Below are 25,968 nucleotides of genomic sequence, written 5' to 3' on the forward strand. Positions count from 1 at the left end.
TGTGAATACGAAGTCCATGAATGGCTGCAAATGATCTTCAAGTAGCTGAACATAACCATTTCCAGTGAATGATCGGTTCAGTTGGACGAGAGGACCCAGTCCAATCCATGTAAACACAGTTAACACCGTTATGGAGCCACCGGCAATTTACACAGTGGCTTGTTGACACCTTGGCTACTTGGCTTCGTGGAGCCTGCGTCGCACTCGAACTCTACCATCAGCTCTTAACAACTGGAATCGGGACTCATTTGACCGGACCACTGTTTTCCAGTCATCTATGGTTCAATCCATGTGGTCACGAGCCCAGGAGAAACGCTGCAGGCGGTGTCGTGCTGTTAGCAAAGTCGTTGCGTCGGTCGCCTTCTGCCGTAGCCCATTAACGCCAAATTTCGCCGCAGTGTCATATCGGATACGTTAGTCGTATGTCACACATTGATTCTGTGGTTATTTAACGCAATGCTGCTTGCGTGTTAGCACTGAGAACTCTACGCAAACGCCAGTTTTAGGTTGTGAAGTTATCCGTGGCGAGAGGTAATGCCTGAAATTTGATGTTCTCAGCTTGATACTGTGGATTTCGGAGAATTGAATTCCCTAATGATTTCCGAAATGGAATGTTCCATGCGTCTAGCTCCGACTACCACTGCGTGTTCAAAGTTTTTTAATGCCCATTGTACGACCATAACCACGTCAGAAACTTTTCACATGAATAACCAGATTAAAAATGACACCCCTGTCAATGCACTGGGCTTTTATACATTCTGTAAGTGATACTACCGCCAACTGTACGAGGTGCATTCAAGTTCTAAGGCCTCTGATTTTTTTTCTAATTAACTACTCAACCTAAATCAATGAAACTGGCGTTACTTCTCGACGTAATCGCCCTGCAGACGTACACATTTTTCACAACGCTGATGCCATGATTCCATGGCAGCAGCGAAGGCTTCTTTAGGAGTCTGTTTTGACCACTGGAAAATCGCTGAGGCAATAGCAGCACGGCTGGTGAATGTGCGGCCATGGAGAGTGTCTTTCATTGTTGGAAAAAGCCAAAAGTCACTAGGAGCCAGGTCAGGTGAGTAGGGAGCATGAGGAATCACTACAAAGTTGTTATCACGAAGAAACTGTTGCGTAACGTTAGCTCGATGTGCGGGTGGGTTGTCTTGGTGAAACAGCACACGCGCAGCCCTTCCCGGACGTTTTTGTTGCAGTGCAGGAAGGAATTTGTTCTTCAAAACATTTTCGTAGGATGCACCTGTTACCGTAGTGACCTTTGGAACGCAATGGGTAAGGATTACGCCCTCGCTGTCCCAGAGCATGGACACCATCATTTTTTCAGCACTGGCGGTTACCCGAAATTTTTTTGGTGGCGGTGAATCTGTGTGCTTCCATTGAGCTGACTGGCGCTTTGTTTCTGGATTGAAAAATGGCATCCACGTCTCATCCATTGTCACAACCGACGAAAAGAAAGTCCCATTCATGCTGTCGTTGCACGTCAACATTGCTTGGCAACATGCCACACGGGCAGCCATGTGGTCGTCCGTCAGCATTCGTGGCACCCACCTGGATGACACTTTTCGCATTTTCAGGTCGTCATGCAGGATTGTGTGCACAGAACCCACACAAATGCCAACTCTGGAGGCGATCTGTTCAACAGTCATTCGGCGATCCCCCAAAACAATTCTCTCCAATTTCTCGATCATGTCGTCAGACTGGATTGTGCGAGCCCAAGGTTGTTTCGGTTTGTTGTCACATGATGTTCTGCCTTCATTAAACTGTCGCACCCACGAACGCACTTTCGACACATCCATAACTCCATCACCACATGTCTCCTTCAACTGTCGATGAATTTCAATTGGTTTCACACCACGCAAATTCAGAAAACGAATGATTGCACGCTGTTCAAGTAAGGAAAACGTCGCCATTTTAAGTATTTAAAACAGTTCTCATTCTCGCCGCTGGCGGTAAAATTCCATCTGCCGTATGGTGCTGCCATCTCTGGGACGTATTGACAATGAACGCGGCCTCATTTTAAAACAATGCGCATGTTTCTATCTCTTTCCAGTCCGGAGAAAAAAAATCGGAAGCTTTAGAATTTGAATGCACCTCGTATATGTGTACATAACCATCCCATGGCTTTCGTCATTCCATTATGAAAAGAAGAATACTACAGCTTATGACTGCTGTTGATCACATATAGGGTAGTCGATTACTCAATATTTTCTGTTAGATAACTTTTAACCTGCTGTCCTTCATTTTTAAAACTGCTGCATATACAACAATCTTAAGGCTTTTCTTTGATGTCGACACAGTTTGTGCGTGAACAGTCGACAATTGTAACATCTTTTTCTTGCTGATATGAAGTAATAAGAAAAGGCCATAATTATGCAAAATCTTGACACTAGTCAATCAAGGAGGATGACACGGAAAAGACTTAGATACCCATTGTTATAAGACTGGAAATACTAGTAACGGTATACTGATCATGTTTCTTAGTTTTTCCATAAATATATAGTCTCATGGGCAAAGAGCGTAAAAAAGGTTTTGCTTACATCTTCCCGTCTCCCAACGGCATTCTTCTTGCATTTGGCATGGCATTTAATTTGTGTGTCTATAAAGAGTTTTTATAAAATGTGGTGTACTTTGGTAATTAGTTCAGCACTGTGACGAAACTGTTTTGTCATCGCTTCCCCTGCCTACGTAAAGCATGAGCCAGTATTGTTGCTTTTGTTTTTCAGTGTTTTTTGTCATTAAAGTCTGAATTTTTGCTCTCACTAGCGTTAGGTCTTTCTCAGATTTCTTAAGTTATCCACAGTTTCTGTTTTCGTGCTTCGATGCAAGTTTTTATTCTTCGGTGACAGTTAACATTAAAGGATACCGAACATTATTGCTATCAGTTCAATGTGATACCTGTTTGCTAGTGCATGGAAGAGCAGTATAAGTGGCTTGAAGAATCAAGGTAGGCACCGCAACCGGCTTTAAAGTCTTATTTTACGGAAGTTTCAATAATGAGGCCTGGTAATCATAAATAATCGTCGTTTTTAAAATGCATCCTACGGATAGAAACGTTTTTAATATTAACGCCATCACTTCTTCCGCTGATTAAACCCACTTATCACATGTTTGCGAAGCTTTGGGAAAATTATGATACGTAATCTTTAATTTTCAGATTGTTCTTATTCAAAGACAACGAACAAAAAAGAGCTCGTGTATACTGAGCAGAGTTTTACACACAGCGACGTAATGCGCAGAATAGAGGGAAATCTCAGGTCTGCTCATCCACTTTATCCACTGTGCCCTCTTCCCCCTGAGGAATATGTCCCGTATTACTGATATTGTTGGACGACACTGCTAGTGACGTTTCACCGCTAGCGCGAAAGTGGTCTCCGGTTTCAGTGATCCTGTTATTTCGTTGACATTCAGTTTTATTCTTGGCGACGACAAAGGTGGGTAATATAGAGAGTTCCGCTTTTCGTGGAGAATTAATGTGGCAAGTACATCTAGAACATCCAGTAAAACAGAACCGTCGCGAAGGACTGTGTGGTTATAGGGATGTGACCTAAATATAATGGTTTCAGACAACAGCAAAAGAAGAAGAACCCGGCTCTAGAAAAAAATGACAATTGGTAGTACACTAATTTTCAGAGCCAAGTGAAAAGTATGTAAACCATATTCTGTTGATGCTATCATGCTAATTTTCTAGTACTATACATTTACAAAAACACCTATCGCGTATTGCAGTACTGTACCTTAATTCCCATGTAATATTTCTGTCGCTGAGGGTATCCAATATCACATTTTCTATAGCTCTGCCCACGTTGATATCTGTGTGTTTCTAACAGACGTGTTACTGCCATAGGAAAATTTGAACTCTACAGTGGGTTATGAAATGTAATGATTGCCCACCCCCCACATAATGGCAAGGGAAAGTAACCTGAAGATGGATGAATGTCTCAAACATTACATATCCCGCGGTTATCACTTCACACGTGCAATAAACTCGTCGCATGAAGTCTGCCGACTATTTGTTTTTGTGGTAGTAGTTCCAGAGTATTAGAGAATTTAAATATTGTCTATTTTGTGGATGTGTTCAGGAGCATTCTCTGAATCGTACCTACCTCGTCTAACTCGAAAATGTTCATGATAATGATGCTGACGATAGTAATTCCAGATACTGAAAATATCGGACTAGTGCATGATCTGCTGCCACTCATCTACTCATATGGGAAAGGACCAACTTAAAAATACAACAGCGAGACTAATATCATTATATAACAACCACATAATCGAAAAATAGCACGCACGTATCCCTCCAGAATAAACTGAACAAAAAATATAAAAACCACACAATTGGAATCTCGCAGAAAGTAAAAAAGGTCTTACCATTCATAGTCAGCTACAAATCAATCTAGCCTGGCCACAAAACGTATTACAAATCACACACGCACACACACACAATCACCTCAAAAACTTGCACCATTCAAACCACGCCTTCCTAATTAATACCCACCCACTAATACGCATCCTCAACAAAACAGATAGATGAAAAAACCAATAATGTAGATTCACGACATTCACAACTTCAAAACACATAAAGACAAAAAAAAAGAACCAACACAGACACACGAACCTATAACCTTCCTCCGCATATAAAACCTACTCATTATAAAAAATAAATCCTAAACCAAATAAACCCAAACCAATTCCACCCCCCGCCCCCCTAACCTAAAAAATTAACTACCTTCACCCTAACGACTTTCCAAACCGATTTCTTGAAAGCTTTAATCGACAAAAATTATCAGGTGCACTTCCCCTTCAACAACACTCAACAAGATGAGACTGCAGAGTCGAAATGCGCTTCTTTCCCCTCTATATAACAAATTTTATGGCCCCTCAAAAACTAACTATCAGTTTAGAACATGTCCCCGTTTCGAAATCTTTAAATTCCAAATAATGATTAATCGTCAAATGAGTAGAACCTATACGCTCCAAACCCCTATAACAGAAAAATAACAGTCTGAAATAGTTGTAGACCCTCCTCAACATACTGCTCAATTAGTACCACCAGAATCAATGTAGTTTGCCTACAAACCCTAAAAATAATGTCAAAACACCCACTCTGAGAAACAACATGTTCTTCTAGGCCGGTCTTCTCTCGCAATTTTCCTCTTACCAGACTGTGACTCATCAGTCTCAGCACATACACCTGGGGCCACGAAAGACCCCGAATAATTAATAAATTCACTGTATACCTCCCTACAGAACGAATACCAATCGAACAGACACCTCCTGCTCACGCCAATCTTGTGTGTATACTACTACAACGGATACTGATAACACCAATAATATGTCACTCGCACATCACAGAAGGCTAACCGAACCAGGAATCTCTTCTTAGCGATATCTTCACATTATTTCTCCTGCAATTCCACATGTAAAGGTCCTTGATCTGAGACGGAGGGGAGGAACCCCCGACAACTTTATTATTTTCCCGCGTTGTTGGCACCTCATACGTTCGGCAATAAGCCCAATAAATTGCAAGACCTAGCTATACTAAGCATATCTTGGGCCATGGCTGCATTGAGTGCCATAGAAGTTAATTTCACAGTCGAGTCCATACATACAAACAAATGGCAAATACACATCAAGCAAATTAAAAAACCAACAGCCGGCAAACGAAAACTGACACCTCAAGAACCGCAAACAAATAAGAAATACATAACTACCAAAATCAAAGATACTTACTCAACAGCCAACAACAATCTCCAGAGTCGAACCGTGCGACAGACAACGAAATACGAGTATTCAAACAAAACTCCAAGGAAAACTACATAAAAACAAATGACGGACACAGAAGATTCAGTCTAAAAAACGAACAAACTGGAAACGAAAACTGACAGCTAAAAAACCAAAAACAAACAAACAACTTATAACACCAGAGACTCGAGTTCATTCAACTGGATCGTTACTAGAAGCTAAATCACAAACACCAACATCTGCAAGAGGAATACGCCATAGCTTACTGCAACACGTCCGCTACGAAAGCCAAAAGAGCAACAGTCACTAGATACCCATTACTGTTGTTTCCGAAGCTCGGACTTTCGTAGAATATTAAAGCGATATCTACACCGAGAACATTAACAGGTTCCACACATGTTCTGCAGAACTCGCACTACGCCCGAGCTTTCCTTATCTTCATCCCAGGTGTGGACCAATGAAGTGGTGCCTGCTGTCCATATTCGCCTCAATCTGACACTGTCGATGTTGTTGAGAATGGACAAACTCTGTGACATATAGAGCTCCATGACAGAGGGCGGGTCAGAAATTTTAGAACAACCTTCATCCTTCTGTAGTAGGTGAAATGTGTCGTTGATCATGGTTTCACCCAGTCTGTGCTCGTTCTTATGTCGAATTTGACAACGACATTAGTAGATGGGTGAAGGTAATTTCGATAGCCGAGGGCGTTCATTGTTACTTACGTAGACATTTCCCGTGTCTCGTGCAACTAAAATAAAGTATTTCTTCTTGTGATAGAGTAAGCCACATTACAATTGGTGTGTGCCTTTGGAGATCATACATATACTCCTCTACCGACATGACATGGTCATAGTATATAGATGTCTACGGCAGTTTATTCTGTCAGTGTGATGTAGCAGTTTTCATCAAGAAAATCAACAAGGATGTTCATATGGATAAATCCCGTGAACTTCCATTTTGATAAGGGCGTCATCGGACATTCCTGTGGTGGTTTTAACGGTTCCTCTATGACTCTCAGTGAATACTGTGTTGTAGAATTTCTGTGTTCTTGAAATATTACTACTATCTGGTCGCGTTGGGTCCTTCCAGATTTCTTCCTCGTGTCTAGAAAACGCGATCTGCAACAGGTTGTTCTTTTCGTAGTGGTTCTGAACTAGCAGCCACGCAACGTGTAATTAGAAGGTTTGTGCTAATTTTGTTTGAGAATTTTCACTTTTTTAAGTTCAACGGAAGCATAAAAATCATTGAAAGAAAAGGGGAGCTGCATTTAGAATTCAGCTATCATCTAAAATATATTGCAGTCCATTGGCGTGATTTCGATGCGCGTTAGGAAGATTTTTGCTACTGGGGGAACAGTCTAACGGAAGGCCACTGTGAGAAATATGAACTGGAGACTTTTTTTGTCTACGTATACTTTTGACACTTCGCTTCCGCAGGCTTTAATTTCTCAGGCTCTGCAGCTGTAATGAGTACTAGAACTGGATGAATGTGGAACTCAAAGTTTTGTCATTGACGCAGATTTGGTTGCACATTTGTTGTCTGTCAAGAAAATCTTGAAAAGTTTTCCGTCCTGTCTGACAGTCTGACACAACCCACAGTGTTACAAGTAACTATCTGGCCGGAGAACTGTGAGCATGAATTTTCCCCTACTAGAAGATGAACACATTTAATTTATTATTGAGATTGATCTTAAGCGGTGGAACTTTCTGATGGTTGTGGCTCATTGTGGATGACTCATTCGTCAATGAATTTCATTGAACTATATGAAAAGAGATCTTCACAAAACCACAGTTTAAATGTCTCACGTCTGAGAAAATGATCATGGGTGACATTTCTTTTAAAAAATGCTTTCATTACATGTGCGATGGGAATTTCTACAAGTGAAAACCAAGCTCAACGTATATTGACAGTACTACTGCCAAATTAAGCGACACATGCTGTACAAATTGAAACTCGTGGAGAGTCCCCATTGATGTCATGCCTTACATGTGCAACAACCTCTCTGCATACAGCTGGTTTCATAATACTATCCTCGAAAATTTCAGTACAATTAAAGGTAACTGTCCTTACTATGATGTACAGTTTAGCTCATAGCTTGTAGGATGATGTATTATTAGTAGTAATGTGGTAACATATTTATCCAGACAGAGAGACTTGCAAGAATTCTGTAAGTATGTACCTAATGACGGTATATTACCATGTACAGAAATAAGACTGGAATTTTTTAAAATCAGTTATTTTAGTATTAAAGTAACTTCAATGCCAACTTCTAATCTCACAGAATTCTCCAGGTTCTCAGGAATGAATCAAATTTTCTTACGTTCTTACATTGTTAACAGCCTTTGTTAGGCATTTATTTTATTTTCTCATAGCCTTTCTTAAAATGTTTTGTATAGTTTTAAAAACCTGTTACATATGATGTTGACGCTGCAACGAAATAAGTAACTCATTTTCCTCTTAAACGAATTTCGCATAATCGATACATGCTATATAGAGTACATGTTCTTAAAATTAAAAGATAAAACTGTTTCAGAAAGTAAGGAAAATATCGACATTCACATCTACTTCCGCATCTATATTCCTTATCTCATCTTACGGTTTTGCGGTGAAAGATTTTTGATAGCATTATTTAACCGTTTCCACTCGAATTGAGCATGGGAAGAACGATTGTTTGTAAACCTCTGTGTAAGCTCTGATACATGAGATACTCTCGTCGTGGTCATTTCACGAGACGTCTGTCGGAGAAAGTAATATTTTACCCGACGCTTGCTCGAACGTACGGTCTCAGAAAGTCGACAGTTTACTCGGTGATGCACAGCGCCTCTCTTGTGGTGCCTGCTATCGAAGTTTGTCGAGTATCTCCGCAACGATCTCACGGGTAGTAAACGATCCCATGACGGAACACATCGTTCTTCTTTGGATCATCTCTATCTCTTCTATTAATCCAGTTGGGTAAGGGGTCCCAGACTGATGAGAAGTATCGATACTCAAGAATCGTATCCTGATTGAAAGAAAGAACTTTATTAAGGTCTTCCGCTGTGAAATAATTTCGGAAGACCGAATTCAGTATTTTGGTATTACTGCCATCTTCTGTTTCGATGCCAGTATGGTCACCGGGCAATTTATTAGTTTATTTAGATCTACTTATTGAATTTCCTTAGGACCAAAACTTCTTTGGGTTTTTGGTCAGATCGATTACTGAAATTTGACTTTCGCATTTACTGGACGCTTCTTGGATGGTTTGTGAACTAATCTTTGAAATCACTTAAATTTATGATTGTTATCTTTGCTTTGTTCTGGGAAAATGATTTCTTATGAATTCTGTGATGGCTGAAAATAAACTGGAATACAAATGAAATTATCATAAAGCTAGGAAGATGTTTGCTTGATTACACAATATGTGTAGTTCAACAATTATCTTTTATTTTGTAAACCACTAATCACAGCAGATATGAACATGTGTAACCTATTTGACTGAAAATAAAACGAATCTTAATTTGTGAAGATGGACAATATTTATTCTTATCTACATGATAAGCACAACTGAAGCAGCAACTGAAGAAGAATTAATAACCACAGACAAGCATTTTAGGGTGAAGGGTTGATATTTAATCCTTATTATGATCAATTAATAATATGAATGGATTTCACAAAAGTATAATTAATGTATCAATAGGTTTTAATGTTACTGGTTTTTCAAAAACAGTAGTGTGTTAAACATACAATAGTCTCTAATAATCAATAATAGAATGAAAATAGTGGGTAGGAGAATTATTAATTTAAATTTAGGAGAAAAAATTGGAAATATCTAAGTCAAATACTGTTAAGATTAAAATATCGAGTTAACAAGTTACAGTATGAAAATTCTATACTTAAAGAAGAATAATAGCAGTGATGCATAAAAGAATAGGATAGGAAAGCACCTAATATATGTAAGAAGAGCTTCACATTCACTCCTTAATTTAGGTGTAAATCATATGATATAGTTTTTTATGTTCTTTTAATGAAGTAAAAATTACCCCCCTTATGCTACAACCATCTACAGAAACAAAAATTGTTCTTAAAAATCTTTTTCTTCTGATTTGTAACTAGCGCTAAACGTGTGTTTCTGTATTTTGTTTTCTTACAGATCATTTTTCTAAACTGTGACAGTTCTTTCAGAAGAGATAATTACATTCAAATTTTATTTCAAAAAACATCTAAATAATAGAATTTCAAGTTTATAAAGTAATTTTAACGACAAAAAGATTATCACTGTACGAGAGAAAAGTTAAAAACAGTTCTAGATAAGAAGTAGTAGAAAGGGTATTTGGAAATACATGAGCTTAAGAATAATTGAGTAAAGCTTTCTGTCTATGGAACAGAAAATGTAAAATTCGTTGAGTCAGAAGAGTTAAATAAATGCAAGCATATGATTTATTAACATACATCGAAGAGTGATTGTCAGATACCGAATTCTACAAATAAGGTATGCATTGAAGAGGCTGGAGTCAGAGAAATTGTTTTGTGGTTTCCAAAGTGGCCGGCCCGCCTCGCAATATGCGACGGTTGTGTTGTGTTTTTTAATGCATACTATCTGTGCTCACCTGTGGCTGGATCTGCCGTAATCTAGTTCCTACTTTGCGCCTTTCTGAGCGAATATAGTCGGTGTGCTAAAGCATACAGCAAGGAAAGTGCAATAGGTAAAAACAGCAAAAATATTTCACTTGAAATTACAAAAGAAGGAAATAAATTTGGATGTACCATAGTCATCTGCCTGTGTTGTTCAGAAGTACGATGCAAGGTTCCTTCGGACATGCATACAGGGTCAAAGGAACAGGCACGGCGGCGACTACAGCCGTTAAGAAATACAGAAAATGTGTCCTCATCCATATTCAAATATGGGCACCCATCAGCTGTATAATCAAATGACGACAAGAAGTTCCATGCATCTATGTCCAAAGGAACTTTGAATCGTATTTCTGTACAACACAGGCACTGCAGTATCGTATTTATCCGCCGAAACCGGGGAAGTGACTTTCAATTAAAATGTCTCACCCGTGCAGGAATGTACATAATGAAAGTACCAGTGCAGGTTTTACACACATGGCTGATGACATAGGGAAGTTTGAGTGTAACCATCATCCGTACTTGCATAGACTAATGGTAAGGCGATCCATGCGGTAAGTGGGAAATCCAGGTTCGAGTCTCACTCAGGCACAAATTTTCAATGTCGTCATTACATTGTACAGTCGATGGTTGTCCACATTTGCAAATCCAATATATTGCATTTAAATTTGGATTTCCTTCGGATAACTAAGTATAGATATTACTGAAGGACAAAATGCTGTTTGACTTGTTAAATGTGACATAATGTTGGTCTTATAGTGATTCCAAAAGTAATCCCTTACAAATGCAAATAATTAAGGATAATATTATTGAGTGTTTTAAGATTTGCTTAAGTAGGATTGTACTACCGTTTGTTGTGTAGAGTGTAATTAATTTAAACATGTTTAACATTGTGTTTTTTCAGTTATAAAATAAAGGAGCTTTTTGACTATCTAAATTCCATCAGTTATACATTCCACGTGCTAAATGGACTGAAGGGGGATGTCTCATCCGGCATAACTTGTTCTTGAAGTAGCTCCCTCTCCAAATTCCCTGATTAAACCAGGGAGTATAATTACGTTAGAGCAACGCAGAATCTATGACTCTTAGCACTAAGCAGATCTTTATTAGCAACAGTACTGTTATTCGACAAACTTGTCTGAAAGACAATCTTATTCCATTTTGTAATAGAGACTATACAGTGAGGTGACAAAAGTCGTGGGGTACCTCCTAATATCGGGTAAGATCACCTTTTGCACGGTGTAGTGCAGCCGCTTGACGTGGAATGGACTCAACAAGTTGGAAGTTCCCGGCACAAGCACTGAACTATGCTGTCTCTACATCCGCCTATAATTGCAAAAGCTCTGCCGGTGAAGGATTTTGTGCACGAACTGACCTCTCGATTATGCCTCGTAAATGTTCGATGGGATCGATGCCGGGCGATCTGGGTGGCCAAATCATGCGCTAGAATCGTCCAGAATGTTCTTCAAACGAATCACGAATAACTATGGCCCGGTAATAGGGCGCATTGTCATCCATAAAAATTTCATCGTTCTTTGGGAACATGAGGCCCATGAATGGCTGCAAGTGGTCTGCAACTAGCCGAACATAACAATTTTCAGCCAATGATGGTTCAGTTGGACCAAAGGAGCTCGTCGAATCAATGTAAACGACAGCCCACACAATTACGGAGTCACCACCGATCTGCACAATGTCTTGTTGACGACTTGAGTCTGTGGATTCGCGGGGCCTGCGCTAAACTCGAACCCTACCGTCAACTCTTACCAACTGAAATCTGGGCTCATCTGACCAGCCCACGGGTTTCCAGTCATGTAGGGTCCAACCGATATGGTGATGGTCTCAGGAGAGGCAATGTTCTATCGGATACGTTCGTCGTGCGTACCACATTGATGTTGTTGTGTCGGCTACTGTGGGAGTCAGCATAGAGACAAACAAGGAACGAGAGGAATTGCGATGGTCGTTGGCAGGGATCCAGAATGATATTTGCAAAACACTTTCTAATTAATAGAAAACTTTATTCCTAAAAAGAAAAGAAACTTAACTTCTCTTGATTTCTGTGCTTCCATTGCATCCTACATACAAGTACTTGGCTCTCTATTACTACTCACAGAACGCAGGTTAACTATCGTCTTCCTGTTACTCAGCACTGATGCTCTCGAAGACTGTGAGAGAATTGGGTCGACTAGCGATGGGTGGCTGTTTAAATCAGCGTTAACAGGGGACACTAAACTCTGTTTTCCTCGAGGTTGGTTGGTTGGGGAAGGAGACCAGACAGCGTGGTCATCGGTCTCATCGGATTAGGGAAGGATGGGGAAGGAAGTCGGCCGTGCCCTTTCAGAGGAACCATCCCGGCATTTGCCTGGAGTGATTTAGGGAAATCACGGAAAACCTAAATCAGGATGGCCGGACGCAGGATTGAACCGTCGTCCTCCCGAATGCGAGTCCAGTGTCTAACCACTGCGCCACCCCGCTCGGTGTCTTCCTCGAGGTGTGCCACTGCCCGCTCTTTGTATTGGCGCGCGGGTCAGCGACTTCTTGATGCCGTTTCGCGACGCTGCGCTGGTCAGTGTGCAGTCGATGCTTTAGGACTGCACAGATAACTGTGGTCATTTTACGCAGTGTTTCTTGTCTGACAACTGTACAGAAACGCCGCTGCTCTCGGTTGTTAAGTGAAGACTGTCGGCAACAGCGTTCTCCATGGTAAGAGGTAAGGTTTGAAGTTCGGTATTCTCGGCACACTCTTGACACTATGGATCTCGGATTATTGAATTCCCTATCGATTTTCTAAATCGAATGTCCCGTTCGTCTAGCTCCAACTACCATTCCGCGTTCTGGGTCTGTTAATTCGCGTTGTGTGGCCATAATCACGTCACAAACTTTTCACATGAATCACCTGAGTACAAATGACGTCTCTCCCAACACATGCCATTTTTAACCTGCGTGTGTTATACTACTGCCATCTGTTTATGCGTATATCGCTGCCCTTTGTTTTTTTTTCTTTATTGATTTTCGATTCGCCCCCACCTGGGGAGGGGCGGGCTGACAGCAGTTTAATACGCTGCTCTACAGCCGAGAGAAAAATTAAACAAACAATGGTGAGAGAACAAACAACACAAAAAGGCGATAAAACGGTGACTTAGTTAGTAACAGTAAAATGGCGGAAAGTTGCCTAACTTAAAATACAAAAACACGGCGTTGACGATGCGGATGAAGACACACAAGAAGGAGACATGTACAATTAAAAAACACGGCGACAGTCTGGTTTCTGTTCGCATGAGATAAAAACACAACTAGCGACAGTATGGTGGCTGTTCGCAACACTGACAGGGGATACAGAACACTGAACACTCTCATAAAACAGCACTGTAGAGGCGACACAGCGGCAGATTGGGGGGGGGGGGGGGGGGGGCAGGGAAGGACCCGGACTAATGAAGGGGAAAAAAGGGGGAGGATAGGTAAAGAAAAAAAAGGGGGAGCTGATGGAGGGAGAGGACGTAGTAAAAAGAGGGGGCTGGGTGGATGCGAAAAGGAGTGGGAAAGGCAGTGGAGGGGAGAGCAAAGGAGTCAGGGGAGAGAAGGGAGGCAGAGAGAGGGTAGGCGGGGAAAAATAGGATGGAAGGGGGGGAGAGGGAGCCTGGGAAAAGGACAGAGGAGGGGAGGGGCAGGTGAGGATCAGAGCTGATAGGAGGGATAAATGGAGGAAGAGAGGGCAGCATCCGGGACAGGGAGTCGACGGAAGCCACCTTGGGAAAGTAGATGAAGTGTGTAGAGGAGGAGGGTAGGGGGGACACAACAGTGAAGGTGCGGCAGAGGGCGGGCTTTGGAGAAGAGAGTAGCAACGAGGGGATGAGGGGGATCAAGGTGGCGGGAGGTGCAGAGGACGCGGATATGTTCGAGGAAAAGGAGCAGATGGGGGAAAGGAATCAGGTCGTAGAGGATCCGCGTGGGGGATGGGAGGCATATATGGAAGGCAAGGCGGAGTGCATTGTGCTCATTGATCTGCAGGGATTTATAGAATTTGGGGGGGGGGGGGGGTCGATATCCAGGTGGCACTGGCATAACAGAGGATGGGATGGATTAAGGATTTGTAGGTGTGAAGGATGGTAGAGGGGTTCGATCCACATGTCCGGTCAGAGAGGAGTTTGCTGCCCCATGGCTTTTCTCGCCTCATTATAGAACCTTATTTCGTTTTGCAATGGAGAGTATAAAATGAGTTACGAGTTTCAGGGGATGTGTACAGTATCAATTTTCGTGCTGCCGAGATAGACCCCCAGCCACAATAAAATAGTAACGTCCCAGACTGATTACTTGGCTTTGTCGCCGGTGCAGGCCGGCGTTCATGTTCCGGGAGCCGTCGCTGGCGGCGGTGAGCAACGTGTACACGCGGCCCTTCTCGCGCGGCGTCTGGCTCAGCTACTCGCTGGCGGCGCTGCTGCTCGCTCTCTTGGTGGTCACCTCGCAGCGGCTGCTGGCCAGGGCGCAGGGCGTGCTCTCTGCCACTGCCGACCCCGCCGTCGCGCCGCCCTGGGTCGACGTACCGCTCGTCGCCTTCAGCATCGTCTGCGAGGAAGGTGCGTGACTCACCTGTGGCGCTTTGCAGCTCGGTGTTCACTGACAATAGCAACACTAATCGCGTAACGATATTCTATTCAAATGAGAATGCTGAACACTGTTACTCTTTTCTATGATGTGTCAGTCTGGAAACATAGTACTACAGGATGAGAAAAATGATTAGTCACATCACCCTGCCTGCAGCAAACTCGGAACTTGTAGCTTCGTCTTTCGCAAGCAATTGCTATACCGACTGAACATGCAAGCACGAATCACGACCTGCCCCACAACATTACTCCCACCAGTATTTCTCTCCTATCCTGAATAGCTCAGTCAGTGAGCACTTTCCTACAATAGGCGTGGGGCTCACGTTCCAGTGCCAATCAGGTACGCTGTTTTAATACACCAGGAATTTCCAGGTCAATGCACACTTCACTGTACAACGAATATTCATTCTGCAAGCGAGCCTCTATTTCCACCCTGCTGTTGACCGTACCTTCTCAACAGTTACCCTCAATTTATGCAGAGTGCGAGAATGCGGAAACGCCTGCAGATTTCCGGGATAAGAAAAATGCTGCCCATGTCCAAAGGTCCATTAGAATACTGTAAACAAATATTATTCGATCGAGTTTAGGAAGGCTACCATGTAAGCTGAGGCGTCAATGGGAATTTGGATTGAGGAGGGAGGCATACTTGGGTAGTCCGTGCAGTTGTGCAAAGCCACTGTTGCAGGGTGGCGTAGTGGTTGGTATCTGCCTAGTTAGCAGGAGACCTGGGTTCGAATCCACACCTTGGCATAGAGTTTTATTCTTTACTTCAGCCTGAATATATACATAACAGATGTTAGAGACTTGGAAAAGTCTGTGGAAAAATAGTTTCATCTGATTAAAGCACCTACACCTGGATTTCAGGCAGAATCCCCCATTTCGTTCGACGCTATGGTGCTATTCCAGTGTAGCTGGAGATCCTCTGCAAAGCTGTTCGACTTTAAGGGGAATACCAAGTGGGTTGAGGCGTAAATGGGAGTTTGTATTCAGGAGGGAGGTGTGCTAGGGCAGTCTGTGCAATTGTTCAAAGCGACTGTGCAGGGTGGCATAGTGGTTAGAGCATCTGCCTTGTGAGCAGGTGATCCTGGTATGAATCCTGACCTTGGTATAAATTTTCGTTCTTTGCTCAGTCTTCATACATACGTCACAGATGCTAGATACTTGGGAAAGTCTCTGGAACCATGTAGTTTCATTTGATTATTCGTTCTGTAAACTGGATTTTTGGTGGTAGGCTAGCACTTGGTCTTAATTTTTATCAGCTGACCTCTTATTCCACATTCAATAGACTAAGAACGTATAGACCAGGCATGACCACAATTTAATAAAACACACTCAGTCATGTTGTGATGTTATGCGATTGGTATTTTAGGTCACTAACCGCTGAGGTCATAAGCGCTCTCTGTCATATTGTATACATTTACTTAAATTAGATTTATACTGCTGTAACGGATTTCGTGATTTTCTTTCCAGCATATTTCCTCAGCATTGGGAACTCAAATGCAGTTTCACAAGCTGCTGTCGGATCTTGCACATTGTTAAGTATTATCCAGTTACTTGATTTATCGAATGTGCGTTTATTCACCATTATATTAAAGCATGTTAATGTGCTACATTTCTAAGCTTACGTGGGTGGTTAAATAAATACTGCCACGACTTTTTTACAGCTCTTAATAACTACAGGAAACCTTTTTTTTGCTGCTTCAAATCGGATCTTCTTTTTCAAGTCTGCAAAGTTTCGAACAACTCCAGCACATGGAAGAGCCGTAGTGAATCATCAAAATTGCGTTCGCGCAAAACGTTTGTGACAAGCATCGACCTGTAATTGAATCTACATCTACATCTACATTTATACTCCGCAAGCCTCCCAACGGCGTGTGGCGGAGGGCACTTTACGTGCCACTGTTGTGATGTTATGCGATTGGTATTTTAGGTCACTAACCGCTGAGGTCATAAGCGCTCCCTTTCCTGTTCCAGTCGCGTATGGTTCGCGGGAAGAACGACTGTCGGAAAGCCTCCGTGCGCGCTCTAATCTCTCTAATTTTACATTCGCGATCTGCTCGGGAGGTATAAGTAGGGGGAAGCAATATATTCGATACCTCATCCAGAAACGCACCCTCTCGAAACCTGGCGAGCAAGCTACACCGCGATGCAGAGCGCCTCTCTTGCAGAGTCTGCCACTTGAGTTTGTTAAACATCTCCGTAACGCTATCACGGTTACCAAATAACCCTGTGACGAAACGCGCCGCTCTTCTTTGGATCTTCTCTATCTCCTCCGTCAACCCGATCTGGTACGGATCCCACACTGATGAGCAATACTCAAGTATAGGTCGAACGAGTGTTTTGTAAGCCACCTCCTTTGTTGATGGACTACATTTTCTAAGGACTCTCCCAATGAATCTCAACCTGGCACCCGCCTTACCAACAATTAATTTTATATGATCATTCGACTTCAAATAGTTCCGCACGCATACTCCCAGATACTTTACAGAAGTAACTGCTACCAGTGTTTGTTCCGCTATCATATAATCATACAATAAAGGATTCTTCTTTCTATGTATTCGCAATACATTACATTTGTCTATGTTAAGGGTCAGTTGCCACTCCCTGCACCAAGTGCCTATCCGCTGCAGATCTTCGTGCATTTCGCTACAAGTTTCTAATGCTGCAACTTCTCTGTATACTACAGCATCATCCGCGAAAAGCCGCATGGCACTTCCGACACTATCTACTAGGTCATTTATATATATTGTGAAAAGCAATGGTCCCATAACACTCCCCTGTGGCACGCCAGAGGTTACTTTAACGTCTGTAGACGTCTCTCCATTGATAACTACATGCTGTGTTCTGTTTGCTAAAAACACTTCAATCCAGCCACACAGCTGGTCTGATATTCCGTAGGCTCTTACTTTGTTTATCAGGCGACAGTGCGGAACTGTATGGAACGCCTTCCGGAAGTCAAGAAAAATAGCATCTACTTGGGAGCCTGTATCTAATATTTTCTGGGTCTCATGAACAAATAAAGCGAGTTGGGTCTCACACGATCGCTGTTTCCGGAATCCATGTTGATTCCTACATAGTAGATTCTGGGTTTCCAAAAACGACATGATACTCGAGCAAAAAGCATGTTCTAAAATTCTACAACAGATCGACGTCAGAGATATAGGTCTATAGTTTTGTGCATCTGCTCGACCACCCTTCTTGAAGACTGGGACTACCTGTGCTCTTTTCCAATCATTTGGAACCTTCCGTTCCTCTAGAGACTTGCGGTACACGGCTGTTAGAAGGGGGGCAAGTTCTTTCGCGTACTCTGTGCAGAATCGAATTGGTATCCCGTCAGGTCCAGTGGACTTTCCTCTGTTGAGTGATTCCAGTTGCTTTTCTATTCCTTGGACACTTATTTCGATGTCAGCCATTTTTTCGTTTGTGCGAGGATCTAGAGAAGGAACTGCAGTGCGGTCTTCCTCTGTGAAACAGCTTTGGAAAAAGGTGTTTAGTATTTCAGCTTTACGCGTGTCATCCTCTGTTTCAATGCCTTCATCATCCCGGAGTGTCTGGATATGCTGTTTCGAGCCACTTACTGATTTAACGTAAGACCAGAACTTCCTAGGATTTTCTGTCAAGTCGGTACATAGAATTTTACTTTAGAATTCACTGAACGCTTCACGCATAGCCCTCCTTACGCTAACTTTGACATTGTTTAGCTTCTGTTTGTCTGAGAGGTTTTGGCTGCGTTTAAACTTGGAGTGAAGCTCTCTTTGCTTTCGCAGTAGTTTCCTAACTTTGTTGTTGTACCACGGTGGGTTTTTCCCGTCCCTCACAGTTTTACTCGGCACGTACCTGTCTAAAACGCATTTTACGATTGCCTTGAACTTTTTCCATAAACACTCAACATTGTCAGTGTCGGAATAGAAATTTTCGTTTTGATCTGTTAGGTAGTCTGAAACCTGCCTTCTATTACTCTTGCTAAACAGATAAACCTTCCTCCCTTTTTTTTATATTCCTATTAACTTCCATATTCAGGGATGTTGCAACGGCCTTATGATCACTGATTCCCTGTTCTGCACATACAGAGTCGAAAAGTTCGGGTCTGTTTGTTATCAGTAGGTCCAAGATGTTATCTCCACGAGTCGGTTCTCTGTTTAATTGCTCGAGGTAATTTTCGGATAGTGCACTCAGTATAATGTCACTCGATGCTCTGTCCCTACCACCCGTCCTAAACATCTGAGTGTCCCAGTCTATATCTGGTAAATTGAAATCTCCACCTAAGACTATAACATGCTGAGAAAATTTATGTGAGATGTATTCCAAATTTTCTCTCAGTTGTTCTGCCACTAATGCTGCTGAGTCGGGAGGTCGGTAAAAGGAGCCAATTATTAACCTAGCTCGGTTGTTGAGTGTAACCTCCACCCATAATAATTCACAGGAACTATCCACTTCTACTTCACTACAGGATAAACTACTACTAACAGCGACGAACACTCCACCACCGGTTGCATGCAATCTATCCTTTCTAAACACCGTCTGCACCTTTGTAAAAATTTCGGCAGAATTTATCTCTGGCTTCAGCCAGCTTTCTGTACCTATAACGATTTCAGCTTCGGTGCTTTCTATCAGCGCTTGAAGTTCCGGTACTTTACCAACGCAGCTTCGACAGTTTACAATTACAATACCGATTGCTGCTTGGTCCCCGCATGTCCTGACTTTGCCCCGCACCCGTTGGGGCTGTTGCCCTCTCTGTACTTGCCCAAGGCCATCTAACCTAAAAAACCGCCCAGCCCACGCCACACAACCCCTGCTACCCGTGTAGCCGCTTGTTGCGTGTAGTGGACTCCTGACTATCCAGCGGGACCCGAAACCCCACCACCCTATGGCGCAAGTCGAGGAATCTGCAGCCCACATGGTCGCAGAACCGTCTCAGCCTCTGATTCAGACCCTCCACTCGGCTCTGTACCAAAGGTCCGCAGTCAGTCCTGTCTACGATGCTGCAGATGGTGAGCTCTGCTTTCGTCCTGTTAGCGAGACTGGCAGTCTTCACCAAATCAGATAGCCGCCGGAAGCCAGAGAGGATTTCCTCCGATTCATAGCGACACACATCATTGGTGCCGACATGAGCGACCACCTGCAGATGGGTGCACCCTGTACCCTCCATGGCATCCGGAAGGACCCTTTCCACATCTGGAATGACTCCCCCCGGTATGCACGCGGAGTGCACATTGGTTTTCTTCCCCTCTCTTGCTGCCATATCCCTAAGGGGCCCCATTACGCGCCTGACGTTGGAGCTCCCAACTACCAGTAAGCCCACCCTCTGCGACCGCCCGGATATTGCAGACTGAGGGGCAACCTCTGGAACAGGACAAGCAGCCATGTCATGTCGAAGATCAGTATCAGCCTGAGACAGAGCCTGAAACTGGTTCGTCAGACAAACTGGAGAGGCCTTCCGTTCAGCACTCCGGAATGTCTTTCGCCCCCTGCCACACCTTGAGACAACCTCCCACTCTACCACAGGTGAGGGATCAGCCTCAATGTGGGCAATATCCCGGGCAACCACAGTCGTAGTTCGATCGGGGGATGCGTGGGACGAGCTGGCCGTCCCCGACAAACCCCCATCCGGACCCCCACAGTGATGCCCATTGGCAACAGCCTCAAGCTGTGTGACCGAAGCCAACACTGCCTGAAGCTGGGAGCCAAGGGATGCCAACTCAGCCTGCATCCGAACACAGCAGTTGCAGTCCCTATCCATGCTAAAAACTGTTGTGCAAAGAACGTCTGAACTAATCTACAGAGAGCGCAAACAAATCGACACAAAATTTAAACGGTTATTAAAATACAATATTGCCTAGTAAATGCAGTAACGTTGCTACTTGCGCACTGCTGACACACTGCTCGGCGGCGGAAGGAGACTACACGATTTTACACTATTCAGGTACTAAAACGCGATGCTACAACTCTCAAATACTATAATACGCCCGAAATTTATGAATTAAACAATGCAAGTACCAAAAACTCGCAAAGAAATTAAGAATTAAACTATGTAACAAATGAGTGAGCTAGGAGTATACGACTTGCTGCTGCAGCTGCTTATCCAACGGCGGCAGGGAGCACACTGAGAAAGAAACGGAGAAAGAAACCGTGTTGAGAATTCATTAACGTTTGTGTGTGGTTTGTGAAAATGATGTAGTAGATAATAGTACTATGGGCGCTGGATAAAGACAGTTAAAGCGTTATAAAGTGGGGAAACTGAGATCTATGATCGCCCACGTTGGGGGCATCTCGTCGCAGCCAACACTTCCAACATGGTGAGTCGCGAGGATGCCATTATCCGTGCACATCGACTCAACACATGTCGATAATTGGCTTGACAGCAATCGGCGAGCACTAGAGTGGCGTGTACAACCATTGAGTCTATTGGATATTAAACGCACTCCTCAAGATAGGTTCGACGAACGCTCATAACAGACCATAAGGTTCAAAGAAAACAGTTAGAGCCGTTTGAGGCCAACGTAGAGGCTGTCACGGATCATTGAGTTTGATGAAGCTTGGGTGCATCACTTTGCGTTGCAAATAAGAGTTAGTACTGCAGTAGCACCACCCTCTGATGGCAAAGTCATAACGCGAGTGTGATAGTGATGGCATCATTCTCATGGATGTGTTGCCAAAAGGGATAATCACTGAGTCAGAGGCACATGTGAACACTCCTAAGAAATTCAAGAAGGGTATCTGACCTGTTCGGTCTGAGAAGAACCCAAAAGAAATTTATCTCCAACCATTACGTAAATCCAAGAACTTGGGAAGGCATCACCAAATTGGATTGGACATTGTTGCCTCATCCACCCTATAGCCAAGACGTAGCGCCTTCAGACGTCTGTCTACTTCAGCCATTTAAGAATCTTATATGCGGGACACACTTTGAAGAAAAGGAGATTGTAATTCATGCAATCGCTGCTGGCTTAAGAAAACAGTTTTCACTAACAAGGAATGCATTGGCAAGTGTTTACGAGTAGTGGCGCGCAAGCCCTGATATTGTGGTGATATGCAAAATAAAATATGTAACTGCCATCATATTTTCTATCACTATCCGACTGGAACAACCACTCTAAAGTAGTGGCACAGCGATCAGCCGTGCCGTGGAGCATTTTCCCCAACCATATACTCGTAAGTTCAGAGTGAATGCAGAGCTTAACTATATGAAAAATCATTTAATAGCGCTCCATTATCTTTCGCACGTGAAATGATAATTTAGTGACATAGGTATACCACACGTAAGACACCAGCGACACACCAACGCAGGTAGTCTTTCCTTATTCAGTTCCTAAAAAATAGGAGTACTTAATTTTATCGTTAGCCTCAAATCATGGTTCACAGTGCGTGAACTTAATGATCAGAAAGAATTCTATCGTAGCTGTCACTTTGTCTAAGATCACGACTACAAAATGGTGGCATCGTATTTGAGGGACATTTAAGTAAAGAGCGAGTAAAAGGAATGATCTCTGTGGTAATTCACCAAGAAACACACTCTGTTGAATATAAATTTACGAATATATTTCTCATACGCATGAACACAAATTATAAATGTTCAAATGCGTGTCAATTCTTAAGGGACCAAACTGCTAAGGTCATCGGTCCCTAGACTTACACATTACTTAAACTAACTTATGCTAAGAACAACACACACACACACACACACACACACACACACACACACACACGCCCGAGGGAGTACTCGAACCTCCGGCGGTAGGGGCCGCGCAATCGGTGACACGGGCGCCTTAAACCGCGCGGCTCACAAATTATAACCGCGTGATTAGAATCCTACCTAAATTACTCTTTACAAAACCAAGCGTCTATAGTCGCAAAAGAAATCTTTTATCGTCCATACAAAACAGACTTTGCACTTCTTTCGTTTATAACACGGAAAAATTGAAGACATAATAATGCGAAATGTTGATGCAGTAATTAGATTGTCAAGTAACTTTAACATGACCATCTGCCAAAAACCCGAATAATCACTTTTTGCAGAGCGGAGTGCTGCGAGACGTACCAGAGGAGAGTCAGTGAGGTTCTGGAAGCCACCGACGGATGTCGAGGCCATGCCGACCCCAGTGTTGTGGCCACCTGCGTTATGTTTTTCGGTTGAGCATCCATGGAGCGAATAGCCCGATCGAGATGGTACCACTGATTTTCTGTTGGGTTTAAATCCGGGGAGCTTAGTGGCCAGAGGAGTATGGAATACTAATCCTGGTGCTCTTCGAATCACATGCGTACACTGCTGTGTAACACGTTGCATTGTCATGCTGGAAGATGCTATCGTGCCGAGAAAAGACAATCTGCATGTAGGGGTTTGCGTATATCCGCAAGGATATATGCATACTTGTGTTGATCCATTGTGTTTTCCAGAACGATGAGATCTTCCAGTGAATGCCACGAAAACATTCCCCAGGCCATGCTGCTCTCTTCTCCGGCTTGGACCCTTCCGACGACTGTTGCAGGGCCTTACACGCCAAAGGCCATCTGTCCGATGGGGCATAAAAGTGATTCATCTGAAAAGGCCACCTGTTGCCACTCAGTGGACATCCACTTGCAGTAGTGGCGTACAATGTCCAGCCTTCGTCGCTGATGAACAGCAGTCAGCATGGTTGCATGAACCAGGAGCCTGCTGTGGAGGCCCCTATGCACCAACATTTACTGAACGGTCGTTGAGGGGTCACTGTTGGTAGTTCCTTCGTTTATCTAGGTGGTTAGTTGCTGAAGAGTTGTACGTCAATTTGACCGTACACATGTCTACAGCCGTCGTTCACACCTGTCATGGCCCATGTTATACCACAGTAGCCTCGGCATTCTGAGTTGCGCAGTGTACTTTAACCACGGCGGCACGGAAACAGTCTACAAACTTAGCCGTATCGGCCCGAAAGCCTATGATCATGCACTTTTGGACGTCAGATAAATCGCTCCATTTCCAGATTACGACAACTGTTTAACGCGTACCCCGATATGCTTTATATACCCTCCACTTATCGTGTGTGAGTCATTACTGCACGTTGACGTCGACCATAAGAGGAGGTCACGTTACTGTGACGGGACCATATAGTTCCAAATATTTAATAATTCATAGCCTTTTCAAGACTACTCCGTTGAAAGTGAATACGTGGGGGTATATCGGCGAGCAGGTACAAAAGCTGGTTTAAGTCAACATCTCAGAGATAGTTATAAAGTAAATATTGCAGATCTTGAAGAATCTGAAATAGGTGATGAGGAAATGAACGAGCCAATGAATACGTAGGCACCTTTCAACACGCTCTTACACAACTCTGGCCATAGGATGCGATGGAGCTACGTAGAGAAATATTAAATGTAAAACATGTAGAAATTTCCACCAAATTCTAACTCTTAAGAATGGTTATGCCATGAGAAAAAAATTGTTATTTATTGGATAATCTTCACGCTAAGGGAAACAAAACGTGTTCATGTCGGATGAGGTGAGCAAACAGGAGAAATACCATGGACCGAAGATTCCAATGGATGGAGTGCGCTAGAACAGCCTTAATGTCGCTTTGGTAATTGCGTAAGTGACCTATGGTAATGTAAATGGAAACAGATCAGGCGTAAAGTAGCTGTTCATACTACGCAAGCAAGAGGTACATGGATTTGACTGGAAAATCTGAAGGTTAACTGCGTCCTCATCTGCAGGCCTTGCCTATGTCAAAACACAGCTATCTTTTCCAGGATACTGCGCACTCAAGCCAATATCCAGTAGCGGCATTTGTCCCTAGTGAGCCGTAATATGTTAAAAATATTAAGTGTTGTTTTCGATTGCTTGTACTCCAAAAATAGAAGAAACTATTAAATGGAGACTGTCTTTTGTCTTTTACCCATAAAGTAATTATTACAAACAGATCTGCAGATGTTCGGGTCGGTGCAAATCCGCAAAGCCAATATCGGAATCCATCCAGACTTTTACCTATCGGCTGTACTCCAAAGTTCTTGAAAGACTAAATGTCTTCGATCTAGCTCATCGTATTTTATCTAACCCTTTAATTGATCAGAAGTGTACTCTAGAGCAAGCGGCTTTCTCTGTGCCATTCTCATCAGAAAGTCGCTGGTGTAAGTGAGACGATCGCACTGTACGCCATCGCATAATCCCACATAATAAGAACACCGTCACCACTCAAACGCATTGTGTTATTCTCTAGCAGAGATCCTTCGCTTGTTTATGCATTTGTACCATGCTGTAGACTAGAAATACCGAGTGCTATTGTCGTTATTATAGTCTAATGACGTTACATTGTATTGTGATTGAAATAACGGTGATAAATACACTCCTGGAAATGGAAAAAAGAACACATTGATACCGGTGTGTCAGACCCACCATACTTGCTCCGGACACTGCGAGAGGGCTGTACAAGCAATGATCACACGCACGGCACAGCGGACACACCAGGAACCGCGGTGTTGGCCGTCGAATGGCGCTAGCTGCGCAGCATTTGTGCACCGCCGCCGTCAGTGTCAGCCAGTTTGCCGTGGCATACGGAGCTCCATCGCAGTCTTTAACACTGGTAGCATGCCGCGACAGCGTGGACGTGAACCGTATGTGCAGTTGACGGACTTTGAGCGAGGGCGTATAGTGGGCATGCGGGAGGCCGGGTGGACGTACCGCCGAATTGCTCAACACGTGGGGCGTGAGGTCTCCACAGTACATCGATGTTGTCGCCAGTGGTCGGCGGAAGGTGCACGTGCCCGTCGACCTGGCACCGGACCGCAGCGACGCACGGATGCACGCCAAGACCGTAGGATCCTATGCAGTGCCGTAGGGGACCGCACCGCCACTTCCCAGCAAATTAGGGACACTGTTGCTCCTGGGGTATCGGCGAGTACCATTCGCAACCGTCTCCATGAAGCTGGGCTACGGTCCCGCACACCGTTAGGCCGTCTTCCGCTCACGCCCCAACATCGTGCAGCCCGCCTCCAGTGGTGTCGCGACAGGCGTGAATGGAGGGACGAATGGAGACGTGTCGTC

The 25,968-nt window shown here is 43.5% G+C and overlaps 1 protein-coding gene across 1 annotated transcript in view; it reads left to right on the forward strand.

Annotated features, from left to right (window-relative positions):
- Positions 1-25,968, forward strand: part of LOC126154618 (glutamate receptor U1-like) — an 89,967-nt gene that overhangs the window by 33,447 nt on the left and 30,552 nt on the right. The window contains exon 6 of the mRNA XM_049916162.1: positions 14,689-14,930. Coding sequence (XP_049772119.1) covers positions 14,689-14,930 — 242 coding nt within the window. The remainder of the gene's footprint in view (positions 1-14,688; positions 14,931-25,968) is intronic.

The sequence above is a fragment of the Schistocerca cancellata genome, chromosome 2 (assembly GCF_023864275.1).
Source record: "Schistocerca cancellata isolate TAMUIC-IGC-003103 chromosome 2, iqSchCanc2.1, whole genome shotgun sequence".
In the NCBI taxonomy this organism is placed as follows: domain Eukaryota; kingdom Metazoa; phylum Arthropoda; class Insecta; order Orthoptera; family Acrididae; genus Schistocerca; species Schistocerca cancellata.